This window comes from Capsicum annuum, chromosome 8 (assembly GCF_002878395.1).
Source record: "Capsicum annuum cultivar UCD-10X-F1 chromosome 8, UCD10Xv1.1, whole genome shotgun sequence".
Lineage (NCBI taxonomy): Eukaryota > Viridiplantae > Streptophyta > Magnoliopsida > Solanales > Solanaceae > Capsicum > Capsicum annuum.
Window position 1 is genome coordinate 149,528,856 of NC_061118.1, and position 19,774 is coordinate 149,548,629.

A 19,774-nucleotide genomic window follows, 5' to 3' on the forward strand; every position below is an offset into this window, starting at 1 on the left:
TGTATATCTGCATTTGTTTGAGTTTTGGTGCATGTCCCTTTTTAACATGTACTCCTTTCATTTCAATTGGTTTAACCAAAATGCCTTTTAATATGTATTTTAATCTTGTGATCTTATTTACTTGGAAATTTTAAAACGAATTAAAAATATATAGAGCAAACAAATTGACGAGGGATTAACTTGATAGTGGATTAATTCACATGAGAGCGAGCACCTTTAGGTGATGACCTCCTGTTGTTGTTGTTGGTACAAACTGCAAGTTCCTCTGCACATATTGTTGTTTTTTGTCTTTCTAAACGCCTGAAGAGTAATAAGAAAATTCATCACGAACAAGAGCAAAAATATCGGTTAAAAGAACTCCAAAATGCTTAGTTAAATTTTGATAGATCACATGCATCTAATATATTCTGGAGCTAGTAGAGCAGAAATCTTACAAGGCCTGGCACGATACCAAGAAGGCTAAAAATCTTGCAACCATAGGCTTAAGCAAGTCTAATGTTTTTAAAAAAAAAAAAAAAAAATACTCCTAGTGTACTAATAACATTTTATCTCCTGTGTAAATACAAATATAATCTGAAATTGAATTTCCTCTTCTATTCTTCAAAGTTGTAAACAGCTAGTTGGTTGTTGTAGACCAGACGCCTTTCCTTCAGCATTAACACATGAAGCTTCGGCTGGTTGATTTTTATAACTGAGTTTCACGTCCAGTAGCGTTATCCCATTACATGGATTTATTTTGCTACAGTCGAATTTCACTGCAACTTCTGTAGCCGATGTTCCGTGTACATCCTGATATGTTATTTCACTAACCCTGATGCCTGAGCCCTGAAAAAATTAAGCATTCACGTGTAATGAAATCATACGACGTATTTTATAAAAACATTGTTTGAGAATGTATTGTGTGTGTGATTCTCATCTCTTTTTTCATTTACCTCCTCAGGACAATTTCCACTGCCAGGGCAGTAATTTTGATCTATGATGATGGGATTTTCGACGTTATTCATAACTACATGTTGAAAAAGAACATTCCTAACAAATCCATTGCTCGGCCTTGCCCATGTTTTGACCCTCACACCATTTTGAGTCTCACTAAAAGCTGCTCTTCTTACTGTCACATTTTGTACTCCTGGCTCTTGTATATCCCAACCTAAGCTCCCAATGCTGCACCAATCTAAAACATCTTAGATAAAAGAGACGATCATTTCCATTCATACCAAAACACACTCATGATTATTCAATCCTAGTTATTTGCAAGTTATTTTACACTAAAACCTTTGTACCAATTTATGTGGCAGTGTTTCCTTTTAATTTTAATCTGTCCTGAAAGAATGTCACATTTCTATTATGTAAATTACACTTACGGAATGATTTATAGCCACAAAAATGTCTAAAATTTGTTTTAGACCACAAATTTCAAAAGTGTTTGTTTATAAAAAATTTGTGTCTAATCAGATGATGTCACATAACTTGGGATGGAGGGAGTCTATTTAAAGACCTTATTCCATGGCCAGGGCCGCAGACAATGTTTTCGATCCACAAGTTGGAGTTGCCAGGACCAATTGAGAGACAATCATCTCCTGTCCCTATTTGGGAATTCAGGATGGTAACATCCGAAGATGACTGTAAATGAATTCCATCAGTGTTGGGACTGTTTTGAGGAGCTGAAACCTTCACGCCTTGTAACTCCACATTATGGCAGCCGTCTAACAAAATGTGGAACATTTGGCTGTCTTGTGAAGTTAATTCACTTATTGCAATGTTGTTTGAGTTGTAAAAAGCTAATGTCTGCAGAAATGTTTTTGTATGGTAAGAAGATATGTTAATAAAAGGAATATAGAAAGGAAATATGTATGATTGACTGACTGTTTGCAGATTCACTATAATTCCTTGCTTCTTATTACTGATAAAACTATAATCTTGTAATCTCTAGAAGAAAAAGTTATTTGAGAACAGCTCCTACACTAAATTAAACCACCTATTATTAAGGGAACTTACCTATATCTACCCTTCGTCTATCTAGTTTACCAGTATACACTATCTATCTATATATCTTTTGTATAGGTATGTGCAGTATAAACTATACACTACCTATACAATGTCTACATATTTTATATACAAGATTGCCCAAAGGCATTGACTATAATTTTCCCTATTACTCTCTTCGTCCATCTTTATTTGTCCACTTTTCTAGTTTGGAAGTCCAGCAATACCTGTACAGTTTATAAAATCAATGGATTATTACTTGTTTCTACTCGACCCTTAACATTAAATACGATTCATTATCTAATGCATTTCTCAAAGCATTAAATTTATTGTACTCAAAGCGTAATATAGTCAAATTACCCAATTCATGTGCCAACAGAAAAGTGGACAAGTAAAAATTGATGAAGGAAGTAATAAATTAATATGCTAAGTAGAAAACAAATTACCTTGTAGCAAAAATTAATAACAGCACCGTCAATTATAACAAAGATTCACTCACAGTAGAGTATTACTACTTGATGAAAGGGAAGGGCTGCCGGGAAGAGAAAAAACAAATGTTAACAGTAAAATTCATCTTTACTTTGCTACCCTTCAGGAGAAACAGATCTTTAAACCCATTTAATGTTAAAAAATTTTCTATGAGGTGTTCCACCAATAAAAAACAGGATTAATAATATATGAAGAGGTGAATCCAGAAGTTAGAGTTATCAAGTTCAGTTGGCCACTACTACTAATTGTTGGGAAAATAAATATTTCCACCCAAGATAATATCCACACAAATAGCAATAACAAGAGAGTAACAACGACACCAAATAGTATAACGGGGTAAATAAAATACCCAATGGAGTAATACTATAGTAAATAAAATACCCAATGGAGTAATACTATAATACTGATTACAACTTGTCAATGTCAAACGACTAGTGCTCTTTATAAACGAAACAACACTCTTTTTATTTCTCACAACTCACTACAATATTACTCTCACACTGTTATCTCACAGACTATAGAATATCTGTGGATTATTACTCTCTTTTCTCTCTACTGCTCTCTCAATTTTGGTGTGTTTTGGAATGAGGGTAACTTCATCTATTTATAGATGAATATTCAAGCTTAAACCATGTCACAACACCAAATTACAAATTCATGTTACAACGTTAATCCATGTGACCACATTAACAATGTGGCAACACCAATTTCCTTTCTATTTTATTCAACTGTTTTTTAATCCCACACTAATTTCATACAAGAATTTTTATTTATTTAGAAGAAGTGGAACATACCGTGACTCCTTTAGGACAACCTTTCCCAGAGTTTTTGCATGCCCAAAGACTGGTACCTTGGCCGTCAAGGGTTCCACCAATGATAGAAACTCCAGTGACTCTTTCGAATTTAATCCAATTCCCAGATTTGCCAATAACGTTATAGTCAGAAGGAGCTACAAGTGTGCCGTCAATGCGTATAGTTATGGCATTACTCTTGCATGTCTGACCATAGAAATATGCATTACCAAGAAGGTAACTTCCCTTTGGCACGTAAATGGTGGCTGGGCTAGTAGATGCACATGCTGCAGTCCATGCACTAACGAAGGCCTTGGACGAATCCGATATTCCATCGGATTTGGCTCCATAGTTTTGGACATTGTATGTGGAATCTGCACCTGTTGACAAGTTGAATAAGAAGATGATTATTATGTTCACGAGAATAAGTGGGAGAAGAGAAAAGAAACTCATTTTTTCTGTTACGTTGAAATGGCAGAGGCCGAGGTGGTGAGAGAAATGGAGTGTTTGAAAAGAGTATTTATAAGGAAAATGAGGAGTGAAATGGAGGTCAATTTTACTGTTTGTTTCCGTTTCGACGTTTTCTTTTCTTTTATAACTAACTAATAAGTAAACAGAAATCACAGGGCGCCGGCCCGGCCGTAACTTTAGTTCGTCTAATCCTTCGCTTTTTCATCATCCGGGGATGAGAGTGTGCGATGGTGGTGGGTTTAATATTTAGTTTTAGGACGATGCTAAATGGCCATAATATTAAAAAGTTTATAGTAGCCTTTTGAAATCTTTTTCTATTTTTTTAAAGTCAAGGTAATTAAGCATTAAATTATGTATACTCCCTATATTGCAATTTAATTGCAACACAAATTCTTAAGCAAGAATATCAATAGTCTTATATCATTAAAATATATATATTTCTTCAAAAACATACATATTTTTTCGCTATAACTCAAACACTATGTTTACTGTCTATTTTTTTTCTCATGTTCTTCTCCGACTTTCTCTCCTTGTTACTAAAATGATCTCTAATTCTTTATTTTTTTAAGTATATGGTTAAATATATATTTAAATAATTCTCATGCATAATTTGTAAGATATCGCAATGACGACAACTCAACATACATTAAACCTGATGAACGTTAACACTTACAGAAATTATGCATGTAGTTCACATATGTCAAGAGGTATAAGTGTTAATCATATAACTCTTTCACCCTTATATTACGACGATTTGATAAATTGTGAATTATTACTTATATTTGTTACTTAAATTGGTTTGAAAATACGTTTCAATTTTCACAGTATGTTTCCAAATACGTTTGATTGAAAATTATAAACGTTTATACCAATTACGTTTAATGTGTCGATGTCTATTATTTCTGAAGACTTTTGAATTGACGATTGAAATATTATCAATTTTTTTTAAAAAAAAATCTAAATCTATTAATAACAATGTAAGTAACGATTTACAAGTTATTAAATCGGACTAGACAACTTGTTACAACATCATATGACTCTCTTAGATTGATGTTGACTAGGGTTGACACTTACAGATTATATTTTACTATAATGTGTCAATATTTATCATGTCTTAAGTGTTTTGAGTTTTTGTTGTTGTTATTGAAATATTTTCAAATTAGATTAAAAATTATTTAAATATGCAATTTAAATTTGTATAAATATATTAATTAATATAATTACTTAATTATAGGTCATATTAAATAATGATTTACAGGATCAAATCGACGTGACATATGAATACAAGTCTATCACATTAACATTGGACTCTCTTTTGTTGCTGTTAACTAGGATCGACACAAATGAACTATATATAATTTTATGATTTTTATAGTTTGTTAATGTCTAAAATGTTTTGAATTTTATCTGTTGTTATTGAATTGTTTACACATTAAACCTTAAAAACTATTTTCAATTTATTTAAATATAATATTTAATAAAATTATTTAAATAGAGGTTATATATAATAACAATCATAAGTAATGATTCATAATTTTTCAAGTCGATGTAACATATGGGTTCAAGACTGTAACATCAATGTGTGACTCTCCTGAGTTAATGTTAACTAGAGTCGACATATATGAGCTATATATATTTTATAATTTTTATATTGAATCGATATCTACCATGTCTAAACTATTTTGAGTTTTAATTGTCAGTGAGAATATTTTTAAATTATATTTAAATAATTATCTAAATACATTTTAAAATTTATTTAAACTCAATAATTGGTAAACTTACTTATTAGAGGTTACATTAATTGCAAATATATATAATGATTAGCAAATTATTGAATCAAAGTAAATGTATTAAGTTCTATATTACAAGAATAAAAACAATCACCTATAGAAAAATATGAAATTTTTTTGTAGGCATGTTCTATTGATATCTCTTTTAATTTAATTGAAGCAACAGTCTTGACGTTGTTGAATTTACTATATTCTCGATCCTTTAGATTAAAATTTTTGAAAAAATACACAACAAGATTTTAAATAGCTAAAAACTCAGAGAAATAAATTCTTGAAGTGAATTTGTATCATTAGAAATTTTGATAATTTATCTTGTCTAATTACATAATTTTAATAATTTGTCTTGTCTAATTACATAATTTTAAGTAATTTTATTTTTCTGTTGATAAATTATAAAAGCAGAATGTCAATAAACTTGAAAAAAATTACTTTTCTAAATTTTTAAAATTATTTTATATTCTAAATTCTCATTCTAAAAATGTGGCCAAATGGAATAACTATCCACAAAGACAAATAAAATTGTTTCTAATTATTTTTAAATTATCATTCAGTCGTTTATATATCATTCTAAAAATATCCAGCAATTTTAAAATTATTTTTAAGTTTAATATTATTTTAAATTTAAACAATTATTCAAATAAATGAAATAACTTAACGTTTTTCTTCTTTGTTTGTATAGATATTATTTTGAAATACAAAGTCAACAAATAAATAAGTAAACAAGTTAGATGTTCAATCCCCATGTGTTGGAAATAGTTAGAAGAATAAATGAAGAAAGAAAATATATAAATTTGGGAGTAAAGGGTAAAAATATAAACCTGTTTACAATGTGAATAGACTTTATTATCAAATTTGAGCTATTATGGCCACATTTTATGGCCAAAAGAATCTTTCCTTAGTTTTATACCAAAAAAAACAATTACATAATAAATACAGGACATGTGACTTAACTCTTACTTAATCATGATTAGTATTTGTTCATTTTTTATTGACACAAGGATTAATAAGCAATAAATGATAGGGATAATTATTCAATATAATAAATTTTATACTTGAAGAGATTTATTAGATAATGAATCCTATTTAATGGTAAGAATAAAATGAATAAAAATAAATAAATTATTCATTGATTTTATAAATCGTAGAATTATTGGACGAAGGAAGTAAATATGTCATCTCCCAGCTTTACCCCGCAAAATTCATCCTAGGAATTTATTTTAAAAAGCTGATTTTATAAACATTATCTTGTGTTTTTTTTTTTTCCATCAACTTATGTTAATTTGGTTAATGGGGAAAGATGAACGTTAGACGTAGCAATAGAATATACATACAACATGATATGCAATCACATGCAAAAAGATTTTGCCAATAGTTGGATGGCTCCATATTGATAGGAAAAGGTTCTCAAATACGTTGGGATTCGCATCCTGATTACCCTTTTAAAAGCTATAATATAAAGCATCCCAAAGATCCTCTCTGAAAGGGAAATAACTGTCTAAATATTAAATTACCACGATGGGACATGAATCAAAAATTCTGTTTTCTTAAGGAAAAACTACCTATTTGAATATTTTTGATAAAATATTTATTGCTTGTAAATATAATTTTTATTTATTATTTAGATATATTATATGATAGAAAATATTTACCACCTATAACAGTTATATTATTATTATATATTAAAAGTGAAGTATGTATTTAATAAAAATATATTAGAAGTGTATCAAAATGCATTATATTGTTTTAGTGAAAAATGTACTATATATTTGAAAAATTGTGCATACAATATAGATGTATTAAAAATTATACACTTTGTATTAAACATGAATTATGCATGTATTAAAATTAGGTAAATGGTATTCCTAAATATGTTATATTTAGGTAAGTTTTCCTAGTTTTTAACTGCTAGTTGGAAAGCACTTTGTGCACTAGGTCTAAAGCCACTCGTGGCTTCTGTCGAACCCACCACCGCCTCTACCGTTGTTGCTACTAACTGTCACGACCTAAAAATCCGTTGATGGTGATGGCGCTCATCCCCAACCAAACTATGGTAGGTAAGTCTGATATACAACTCAAAAAGACAATCAACCTAAAGAAAATGATACATAGCGACTGAAGTAAGGGCTTTAAATAATAACTCAATAGAAACAGAAAGTACAAACATCTATCTCAAGATTTAGTGTCACGTGTACAAAGCGACTTTATTCATTAAACAAATAACTGAGGTCTATAACAATGTCTCGGATAGATAATAAAGACATGATAAAAATAGATGAAGCATGGAGATAGCTCCAATCCGGGGAACATAACTCATCATGACTCTGAAGTAATCTTAGTAAACATGATCAGACCCACATGGAGCACTCGTATCAAGATGTGCACAAAAGAATGCAGAAATGTAGGATTGAATATAGTTCACTTGTATTTCGTAGGCATCGTAGGCCTACTAAGCTCAAGTAGAAAATTATATCGAATAAAGAATACTAAAATAACTCTGCAAGCAAAAAAATTTCAGCAGTTCAATATCAACAATATCATGAGTATCTCAATCACATAAACAATTCATAAGGGACGTAATGCGCAGTCATGATATGGAATAATATACAATGGTTAATGCCTATCGATATATAGCCTCTGAGCTCACTCCCTCAAGGATGAGATCCATTGGGGACCGCAAGGTCCATTTATAGATTATCGATGTAGACACGTGATTTGACCCTCTTCAATTTTTAATTTATTTTTTGTCTTAAATATTTATTTACGTCAAAATATTATTTTTAACTCTTATTTCATTTTTAGTAGATTTCATTTTTTAAAATGTGAAAAAAAAAATCAGAAAATAGGGTTACCTTTTAGGATACTAGTGTAACTGTACGTGCCTTACATGTGTAACATTTAATTATTTAAAATATAGAAAAAACATAAAGTCATCCCTGAATTTGTACGACTTTTTACAAAAAGATACTTAAATTTTGCGGGCAAAGTTTAATCCCACATGACGTGGAGAGTGTATTTCACTCTCCAAATAGAGCGTGAAACAACTAAAAATTTATTTTTCTTATTAAAAAATCAATATTTATTTAATTAGAAATATTTTTTAATTACTTTATTTCTTTTTAATTTATTTTTCAATTATTTTTTCTCTTTATCTTCTTCATCCAACTCCTCACCATTTTCTTTCATTTTTTCTATCCTTTACTTCTCTTTTTCCTTTTATTTCTTTCTCCTCGTTTTTTCAAGTTATTTCACCTTAAGTTTATAATCGTTCCATTACTATATATCTACTATTTTTCTTTTGATTTTTGTTATAAAACTATGATTTTTTCGTTAGGAAAAGCACATGATTTAATTTTAATAAAATTTTGATTCAACATAATTATATTTGATTTTTAAAGTTTAATTTGAATCCAACGATGATTTAACAGTAATTGTGATGACACAGATAACTAAAACAACATCGATCAGAAGAAAAAGTTTCAAGCTCAATCGTGTCACTCAACCCACTTTATCTTAGTTTTCTATCTAAAAAAAATAAAATAAAATAATTAATAATAAAAAGATTAGGATTATTTAGAAGAGACAAAATAAAATAAGAGGGGCTAGTAAAGAGGTGGCCAAAGCTTTAACAATTATCAATGGTGAAGTGTAGAGAGTAATGGGAGTTCATGGAGAAGAACAATGGAGGAGAGTGAAAGAAAAATAGGAACAAAAAAGGGAAAACAAATAAAGTAAGAAAAGACGATAAAAAAAGTAAAATTAAATGAATTGACGTGGCAAATAGCTATTGATGCGTGAATGCACTTCTTTTCTTGCAATTGATATTAGCTGGAAATGAGATATTCATTACACTTTTAAATTGTTCAGTGGGGCAATAGGTCGCCCGCAAAGTTTGAGTGTACTTTTTGCAAAAGTCGGACAAGTTCAGGGATGACTTTATGTCTTTTTTCTTTAAAATTAAATAATTTTATCTATTGCAGAAATTTTTAATGAAGTATAAGAACTTTAGATCACTTTTCAAAAATCTTTCCCACTTTAATATCATAATGTAAATATAAACATATATTTTAGTGTAACCATATATATATTTTACCACCAGAAGTTTCATTTTTTTCTTGTTAAAAGTCTTTCCGTGTGTTTTAAAGTTAAATCATTAATTATATTCTTATTGCGTACGTAACAAAGACACATAACAAGTTATTATCGAATAACTTTTCAAAAGGAAAAAAGCAATAAATATAATAATAGTGCTATATACCGCTATCTTTAAATTTTGCGTAAAAACTATCAAATATCTTTAAAAGGTGTAAAACTTGCAACAATCAAAAGAGAATCACCACACATGTAATATAAATCTTAATTTTTTTTGGTGTGATAAACCTTTAATTATTTGGGCTACTTCATTCGATGAAAACAACACGCTTGTTTTGTCTATTTATTCTATCAAAATTTACAACTGAAGGAGAGATACGAGAAATTGTTAAAAGGGGACAATACATGTCAGTTGTTGATTATACATAATTCATATATAATCTTTAAATTCATTAACTAAAAAGAATAAAGAAAGACAGAAGGATGACGATAATGAATGTACGAAGATAACTTGAATTAAAATTAAAATCTATAAAATTCAAAATAAAAGAAAAAGTACAAATAGAAGAAATGTTGTATTTTTGTAGTAAAGTATGATAAAAATATTACTTAAATAGAATTGTAGAAATTCTTTTTTATATAAGATAAAATTTTAGTCGATTTAGAAGTGTTAAATATTATGATTTGTTACATAGATAAAATAAGGACTTTAACTAATTTGTTAGTGTTTATGTATAATTAAAATTTTACTCGAAGAATATAGGAAAAAATATTGAATTTGGAACTAAAAACAAGTATAAGAAGTAAAAAATTAAAAAATAAGGTACGTTTTTGCCTCTTTGGATGTGCATGTTTTTACCTTTTGGGGTATTATTAGTTTTGTAATATATATTAGTGTTTATGTATAATTAGAATTTTATTTGAGGAATATAGGAAAAAATAATTTTAAATCTTCTTAAAGTCAAATTTCGTTGATTTTAGAATTATTAAACTAATGAAAAAAATATTAGTTGTCATCTATTCTGATGACTTCTAATAAGGAAAGATTTTACCATAAATATGTTTAATTAATTTTCAACTTTTAAATATTGAAAATAGTGAAAAGATAATTTTATCTAAAGAAAGACTTTTAATGAAGGATAAAATGTTCGAACGACATTTCTAAGGCCCTTCACACTTTTAATATATTATAGATTATAGATATATTAGAAAGATTATGAATATTTCATAAAAAAAGGCACATCAATATAATCTTTATCTTTATAGTGACAATATTTATCTAAAAGTTTAATGATTGTTATAGTGAATTGTTGTTATATATGTATACTAGTATTTGACGTTTAGATCTCATTTAATTTTTGTAAATAAAGTATGCAAAACTAAAAAGTGTATAATTCTTTCTTTTTTTAAAATTAAATGATAGAAAACATCAATACGATCTTTCCAATAAAGCTTGACATGAAAATTTTGTATTTCTGAGAAAGTGAGAAGAATAGCTATAGCCTTTCCTTGTAAAATTATACCCATAACTAACAACTAATAAGAATTATTTAAATATAATTTTTTATATATTTATACTTAAATTATACTATGTGCATAATATAAATGATGATTAAATAAATATTAATAGTTAACTTATATATAACATATTATTAAAAAATATATTATACAATATTTGAGTACGACTGTTATAAAGGAGTAATTTACAAAGAGTATACTATTTTAAACAATGTTATTGGTGTTATAGGTAAAACATTGTTATAGAGAAATAAATTTAATTTTAGAGAAAAAATTAGGTAATTATAGACTTATAGTAAAAAGAGAAATAAAATATAACATGAAAAATCAATTCTGGAAAAAATTATACAGTAATAGTAAAATATCATTATAACGAGGGTTCATTGTAAAGGTTGATTGCATATAATAAATTTCCATTAGTTTGATAAACTAATTAAAATGGTAGTTCACTCCCAGAAAGTACAAGTTATTAGGGATGGCAATAGAGCGGGTAAGTTAAGCTTAACCCACAAAAATTTCAATTTGTCCCAGCTCGCCTCCCATAGTATTTATCTATAATCTCAACCTGCCCCATCTCACCCCGCATAAAGTTTCCCTTTCTTTTTAATACTTTGCTAATGCATATTTAAAAAATTTAAAATTTAAACACTATATTCCATTATTATCTTTTTGATTAGGGTGAAAATTATTTTCATCCCCCAACTTTGATTAAAAAATCAAATTCTCCCTCAACATTGAATAATAATCATACTTCCCTCTTTATCTCATGCAATGTCCATTTTATCCTTATAATTTTAATTATATATTTATGTAATATCTTTTTATATTATATGTAATGAATATTTTTTTAACATGGATATTTGTAGCATTTTATTTAAGTTTATTAACTTTATACGCAAATTAATACTTTTTATAAATTTATCACAAAATTCAATGTTATTTTTTAAGATCGTTATTTTAGAATAATATGTATTAAAGAGTCGTTTGATGTGAGACATAATTATAATAATTCAGAGATAAAGTTCATGATTATTTATCCTGCGTTTAATTAGATGTATTAGGTAGTCTCGAAATTATTTGTCACACCATTTATACCACAATGATGAGACAAGTTATCACGCATACATGTTAGTACAACTTATTTGGTAATAACTAATCCCGGAATAACTTGTTTCCAAACAACCCACCCCTAAGTGTGTATATATACATATGTATGTACATACATGTACGTATATTTTCGTATTTTATCACTCTCTTACTAAATTCATTCCGTATTACTTAACCTTTTGTTGATATAACACAATCCTTAAGACAATTTTACTTAGAGGTATATTTTGCTAAATTAACCTTATTAATGATAATTTGAAACTTTAAATCTGTCTATACTGTTACTTTATATAGTTATTTAACACTAAAGGGTGGAAAAAAAACATAATACAATTCTCTTGATTTCACAAATTGAGCAGATAAACTAAAACGTTTATTTTTAGTATGAGGACCAAGTGATAAGAAACTATATTATCTATTGTCTATATCAGTAAATAAGTTGTGATTGCCATTTATAGAATATTACATATTTTATAATTTATATAAATAAATATAATCTTTAAAATTTGACCTTATTTTTATTCGAGAAAAACATCTAGTATCCCCGAACTATGATCAAATTTACTACGACACACGTCAACTTCACGGGGATCCTATTACCCCTTAAACTAAATTTTAGCGTATTCTTGTCAATCTCTTTAGCTAACGTGATACCTTTTGTCAATCGTTTTAGATGGCGTGACACCTTTGATATGGGCTTCATTTTATGCAATAAAGGTGTCACATTAGCACAAAAAAATGACAAAAATACGCTAAATTTGAGTTCAGGGGATAATAGGACCCCTGTAAAGTTGGAGTGTGTCGTAACAACTTTGACCATAGTTCGGAGTGGTACTAGAGGCTTATCTCTTTCATTTATTGTTTGTATTTTCTGCATTGAAATATGTTTATAAAATTACTAGTACTTATTATTTTCACTTGTTAAAATAAATATTATAGTTCTGATTATTATTAATAAAACTAATTTTCTTATTATGCTAATTTACTTCATAAAGATTATCATTAGTTTATATATTTCTTACTTTTTTTTCTAGAAGATAATGTTTATGTTTTTATGAAAATTTTGTTATATGAAGAATGTCTATGTTTTTATGAAAAATTTGTTATATAATTTTTTTTTTTTAAAATGAAAATATGATGATTTTAAAGAAGTTAAAAAAAATGATGATAAAGGGTAAAATAGAAATTTTAAAAAGTTAATTAGGATAAAGGAGAAGTATGATTATTGTTCAAAGTTGAGGGGGGCGTTTGATTTTTAAGAAAAAATTAGGGAGGGAAAATGATTTTTACCCTTTTGATTATTCCCAAACTATTTTTAAGCGCGTGATTCAGTGTTTCTTGTTTAAACATATTTTTGAAAATTAAAAAAAAATAAAAATTAAAACAATTAAAAAATCACCAGTGTCCCCCACCCCGCCAAGCAACCACCACCACTCCCCCACCCCTCCCCCCGCATCCAGCATCCCCCACCCCATCCAGCACCCTCTCCCGTCCCCAACCCCCACGCAACACCAACACCACCACACCAGCCAACCTTCCCTTCCCCCCCCCCCCCCCCCACCAGCCCTCCCCGTCCCCCCCCACCACACTAGCTACCCTTCCCCCTTCCCCCCCATCCCCCCTACCACCACATCAGCCAAACTCCCCCCCCTCTAAATTTTAGAATATATAAACTTTAATTTGTATTATAAATTGATTCAGTTATATTAATATGATAAAAATTATTTTTAAAATAACGATGGAGCTGAATTAAAAAAAAAAAATTATTTTATTATTTTACTTTTTATTTAATGGTAGAGATGAATTGTTTTAAATAATGATGAAGATGAAATTCTTTATTGTTGAAGTTTTTGATTATATATGATATATAGGGGAAATCTCAAGTCAAAATCTCATTTTCGTTTTTTAAGTTTTTGATTTTATAATATAAATTACCAGATTTTATGATTTTGAATCGTAATTTTATGATATATAAATTCTAATTTATTTTATAAATTGATTAAGTTATATAAATATAATAAAAATTATTATTTAAAATTTTTAAATAATGATGGTGATGAATTTTATTTTAAAAAATAAAATTTTAATTTATTATTTTATTTTTTATTTAATATTCTTGATTAATAATCCAATAAATTAATTAATGAAAATATTATGACATGTCATTGATTTATTGTGACGTGGATATGACTTGACATTTTTTTTAAAGAGAGTGAGCCACACACTTGGTCAGAAGGGTTTAAAATCTTGAACTTTGATGGGTTAAAGGGTTCAGATAACAAGTACAAACGGAAACAAATACAAGGGTCCGAGCATTTTTCGCTTATTTTTTTTAAAGAGAAGAACCACATTTTTTTCCTACGTACTGAAACGCAACCCTAAATAACCGAAGGTGAGGAAAAAGTACACCATTGTATGAACAGCTACGACGAAGGATGAGAAAATATGATTGTACAAAACCAAAGATACATTCAGTATGATGGTAAACGTTCGATATCAGAATTTACAACATGCAGCCAACTACACCATTAAGAACTAAATATACAACCTATTCAAGGAGAAATTAATAAGAACATCGAAAGACAGGTCCAGCAGAATCAAAATCAAGCATCTAAAGTCCATGATATGTCTTTGCTTGTCAGCAGATCCGTATATGATATATCTTCTCTTGTCAGCAGATCAACACCTGATATATCATCTCTTGTCAGCAGATCCATGTAGGACATATCATCTCTTCTCAGCAGATCCATATAGGATGTTTCTTGGGGTTGATACTGATTACTTGGTAAGTTAATCTGCTGCACCTGCACCCTATGTCCTTCTGATGCAAAACTGCACTGAGTACTGAGGAGCTGCTTTTCATATAGTTCTTGAGTCAATATGGAGCTATCTTCATCCTCCATCAGCAATTTCATGTAGGAGGAATTCAACGTCTGCACGCCCTGATGATTTGCTACTTGGTTGCATGGCCGTTGCTGCACCCTTTGTCCTTCTGATGGTAACTCTTGAGTACTGAGCAGCTCTTGTGCATATAGTAATTCTTCATCTGTCAATGTATCATCCCCCATTATCAATTTCAGCACAGAGAAATTAAACGGCACGCGCACTGATGTTCTCTGCATGTTCTGACCATAGTTTTGGCTGAATCTTGATGGGCCAATAATCTTGGTTGGATGAACTGTTATTCTTGGCTTATGATGCCTTGGCCATGACCTCATTTCCCTTATTTTATTGCTAAGGAAATAATTAGGACTTTCTTGGAACTGCAATTTTCTGCCACTAGAGTGATCATTTCTTGGATTCACACTTCTCTCACAGATAGTGATACCTTTATTTCCTCTTTGAGCATAAATATCTGCAAAACTCATAGTGTTGTTGTTCTCTTCATAAACCTCTTTTCCTTTTCTAACAGCATTATAGTTGCTACCAGAAGACTTCATCAAGCCATAAACTTCATTATTATATGCAAACTTTTGTGCTATATCTCCCAAGTCCTTGCCAAATTCCAAACATTTCGTAGTTGGTCTCTTACTTTCAAAGAGTTTGTTGGGTTCTGTATATAAAGTGTTTGAACTCTTTTGACATATTTCTTTTGATGAAAAGTCCTGCTAAAAGTAACAAGGTAAAAAAGATAATTGTGCATCATTCAAAATCACATACATCTTAATGCAAAGAGAGAGTTTAGTTCAAGAAAGGATTTGTGAGACACAAATTTAACCACCACTTGTCTGAATCACTTTTAAGATAAATTTTATGAGATTATTCAAAATCATAATTTTTCAAAGTTAGACTTGGAGTATTATTTGGCCATGAATATAAATTGGAGTTGTTTTTTAAATTTTGTGAGAGAAGTAGGAGTAAGAAAAGTGAAAGCAAATTTTACTTGTTTTCACTTTTCCAAATACAATTTTAAATTATATTTAGAATTCTTATGGCCAAACACTACTATTTTCACTAAAATAATATAATTTTTCAGAAAAAGTGAAAATTTTTATGGTCAAACGGTTATTAAGATTAAGACGTATGAAGCTGAATGACTAATATGCTTTTAAATCTACACATTGAAGGAGAAAAACTGATTATTTTTCAACATTTGAATATGCTTAATGCATTTGTTTTTAAATATAATAAAATACATTCAAATAAACAATAAAATATATATTAGAAAAATATTTTAATTTAGTAAAATAAAACTAATATGTTAATTAAAAAAGGAAACATTTATGTTTGCTAGTGATGATGGAGATGATTTGTAATGGTGATAGTGGTGGTAATAGTTGGTGTTAGTTTCTTGTAATATTAACAATTATGATGATAGAGGTGGTTGGTATTGTTGTGATTGTTATGATGATGGCTATTGATAGTGTTGATGGTGATTCTAATGGTGAAGTTGGTTAATACAGCAGCTGACTTTGTTGACTTTGATAATTAAAGAATTTGTGATAGTCGGTGACGATTCTAGTTGCGATAGTGGATGTGGTTGATTGTAGGGATTGACTGTACTTGTGATAGTGGATGATGAGATGGTGGAATTGATTAGTAGAGATTCGTTGCAGTGGTGATTATAGTTGATAGTGGTGGTGGAAGTGGTGGTGACAGTGGATATAATTATAATGATAGAGGTGGTAGGTGTGGTAGCGGTTGGCGGCAGTGGTGGTTGGTAGTTGACGATGATAATGGTGGTTGGGGATGGAGGTTGTGTTGGCAGAGATGATAAGTGGTGGTGACTAGTGATTATGGATAGAGTGATCGATGGTGAATAATATCCATACAAAAATACCTTTGAATAGTATAAAAACTTCGTTCTAGATATTTATGGTTAAGAAATATTCAGGCGAATTAAATGCTTAAATTTTAATAAGAACAAACGCACTTAATGATCATAAGTGCAAACAAATGAGCCCTAAACCACATTCGCTTTAAGTTCTTGTTGTGGCACATAAAGAGACCGTGATGGCGTGGATAACTTAATTAAAATTATTTATTTTTCTTATTAAAATGAGTTGGTCTTTAATTTTTATTTTTAAAATGGATTGATCTTTAACTTTGTCCTTTTAACAACTGAATTTATGCCCAATGAAGCATAAGTTCTTTAAAAACTAATGTCACATATTAGGTCTAAACTTGTGAATTATTATTATAAGCAAAAATATAAAGTTATCCTCAATAAAACATATTTTTATTATGAGGGACAAAAATTAAAAATCAACACAAAATAAGTAAAAAAAAGTGCAAATGACCTATTGTTTACGGCCTTTGCCCATAGTTTGGAGGAACACAACAAAAAGAGAAACTTGTAGCAATTCCTCTTGTGATTATTCACATGATGTGGATGACATACATTGAATCTCCAAATAGAAAATGAGGCGCACTCTCTGTAATTTTATTTTTGTCGAGCACGATTCTTTATGAAAAACACATCTTTTCTTTAATGATAATAAATAAATAAAAACTATGTAGTAGGGGTACTTATAAATCACCTAGATAATAAAACTTATCTCATCCACTCAATGCCAAATTGTCCCATGCCTTACGTGGTTAGACCAACCCAACCGACAATTTCTAACACGTATGAATCTTGGCGATATATCCTATGATATTTAGTTTGAGGCGGAACAATTGGATACATGAAAAAGAAAAAAATCACAAGAGAAGTTGAGATGCATAGAAAGGGCTTTCTATTATGAATTAGGGCTCCCTTTGTTGGTGCGACCTTGGATAAGTCTGAAATGATATGAGACTAAATAGATTCATTTTTTGACTCGGGCAAGTTCTAATATGAGCATGAATCAACTTGGCGGAGTTACAAATGTAGAATCGAGATGTCATGTTTTCTAAATCAAAAGTACAATCGCTATAGCTTGTTTAAGACCCGATAGCTTTGGGTCTAAATTTAGGGGGGGGGAATAAATTTCTTCCTTTCATAGAAAATTCTTTTCGCTCGACTTAGTTGATGTTTTTTATATTTTATAACAGCGTGAGAATTGAGGATTTATATTTTAATTGTAAGTCATGAAGATCTGAAAGGTGAATCGTATACAATATTAAACAAGAAATTTAAAGAAAAGATACCTGTGGAGCCGAGGAAGGAACTACATTAGCAACTAGTTGAGTTCTTTGTGTCCTTCTCTTCCGAACATAAACAAATGGATCCCCTACTTGGTTTTTGGATATCGACATTATTATTGATTAAAAGGTTGATGTTTCTTTTGCTATTTTTGCTTCTTTTCTTTCGGTTAACACTCTATACAAGTCTTTTATATAAGCAAAAAAAGATGTTTCTTCTTCTGACTTGACTTCTATTTGAAAATTTACTTAAATTGAGTTATGAACAAACTGGCTATGATTAAATCGCAACCGACCAGAATTCATAAATAATAATATAACTAACCAATATAAATAGGAGAAATTTGAAGTTTGCTTGATTATAATTTCGCATATTTTCTTATATAAATCAATTGAACGTTATGAATTTTGGTCAAAAAAGAGAAACTATCAGATGCACATTTGTCATTTCTCCATCAATATTGACAAAACGTAAGACTCATTGATAATATGACAGACTTTTGTTTGTTTATGCACAATCACCTTAGTTTATCAATTGTAAAAGATCATTTATCAAATTAGGGGTACGAAGTTCCATGTACTTTCAATTAGGAAAAGACACTGAATGTATTCTGAAGTTGTTCAAATATGTTGAGTTCATACTTTAACTAATCGAGCGACTCAATATTCACCTTGTTTTTATTTTAAGTGGGAGATGTATTACACTCGTTTTACATTATCATCATGTTATTGCTATGTCAGATTACAATTATTCTTCTCCATGTCACCTAATTGCTTCTTCATCAGTATACACTACCAAAGCCATCATAGAACCACCACTATCGCCACACCATCATCAAATTCATATATTTCACCATCAAATATTAAAATAACCACAAGTTTCATCGCCCACAAACAAACCCACTATCGGAATCACATCATCACCACAAAAATTATAAAGAACCGCCACAAAATTCAGTATCCACCGTCAAACCCACATCTAAACTACACCACCACCAATAGATTTTAAAGCTCTCCAAAATTAAAACCGCCACCATTGCCACTTTTAAAATTTATAACAATAATAATTACAAAATTTTACCAAAACCGCTAATTACAAAATTTTACCAAAACCGCCATCATTGTCACTTTTAAAATTCATAACAATAATAATTACAAAATTTTATTTTCACCGCCAAAGTTATGTTACTACCATTCTCTCCGTCGTGATCACATAAATACTGTAATCAATTTGACTACCCACCATCAAATATAATCATTATTACAGATTTGTGCTAGCTCAAGGTGGAGAATGGTTTCTAAAGAATGTGATGAAAAAAAATTAATTAGTGAAAGTATGGAAATTATGTTAGTGGATTTTTTTACAGCATCCATTCGTTGATATCAACTCCAACATCATTAACTAAATTTGTGCTTATAAGTTTTAAATAAAGGTGAGAAAGCTACACGAATCTTTACACCAAGCCACAT

The 19,774-nt window shown here is 29.4% G+C and overlaps 2 protein-coding genes across 3 annotated transcripts; both read right to left on the reverse strand.

The window, feature by feature from the left end:
* Positions 1 to 600: 600 nt before the first annotated feature.
* On the reverse strand, positions 601 to 3,722 carry LOC107879773 (polygalacturonase-like). The gene is made up of 4 exons (XM_016726724.2): positions 3,267 to 3,722; positions 1,496 to 1,785; positions 933 to 1,161; positions 601 to 825 (listed from the first exon to the last, which is right to left on the reverse strand). The coding sequence occupies exons 1-4, from the start codon at positions 3,714 to 3,716 to the stop codon at positions 601 to 603; spliced, it is 1,194 nt and encodes a 397-aa protein (XP_016582210.2). The 5' UTR covers positions 3,717 to 3,722.
* Positions 3,723 to 14,657: 10,935 nt separating this feature from the next.
* On the reverse strand, positions 14,658 to 18,537 carry LOC107879774. Of its 2 annotated transcripts, none has more exons than XM_016726726.2 (2): positions 18,311 to 18,537; positions 14,658 to 15,843 (listed from the first exon to the last, which is right to left on the reverse strand). In XM_016726726.2, exons 1-2 carry the CDS (start codon positions 18,416 to 18,418, stop codon positions 14,842 to 14,844), a joined length of 1,110 nt encoding a protein of 369 aa, XP_016582212.2. In that variant the 5' UTR covers positions 18,419 to 18,537; the 3' UTR covers positions 14,658 to 14,841. The 2 variants fall into 2 exon arrangements, with proteins under 2 accessions (XP_016582212.2, XP_016582211.2); XM_016726725.2 differs by having other exon boundaries at positions 14,658 to 15,846.
* Positions 18,538 to 19,774: the final 1,237 nt, after the last annotated feature.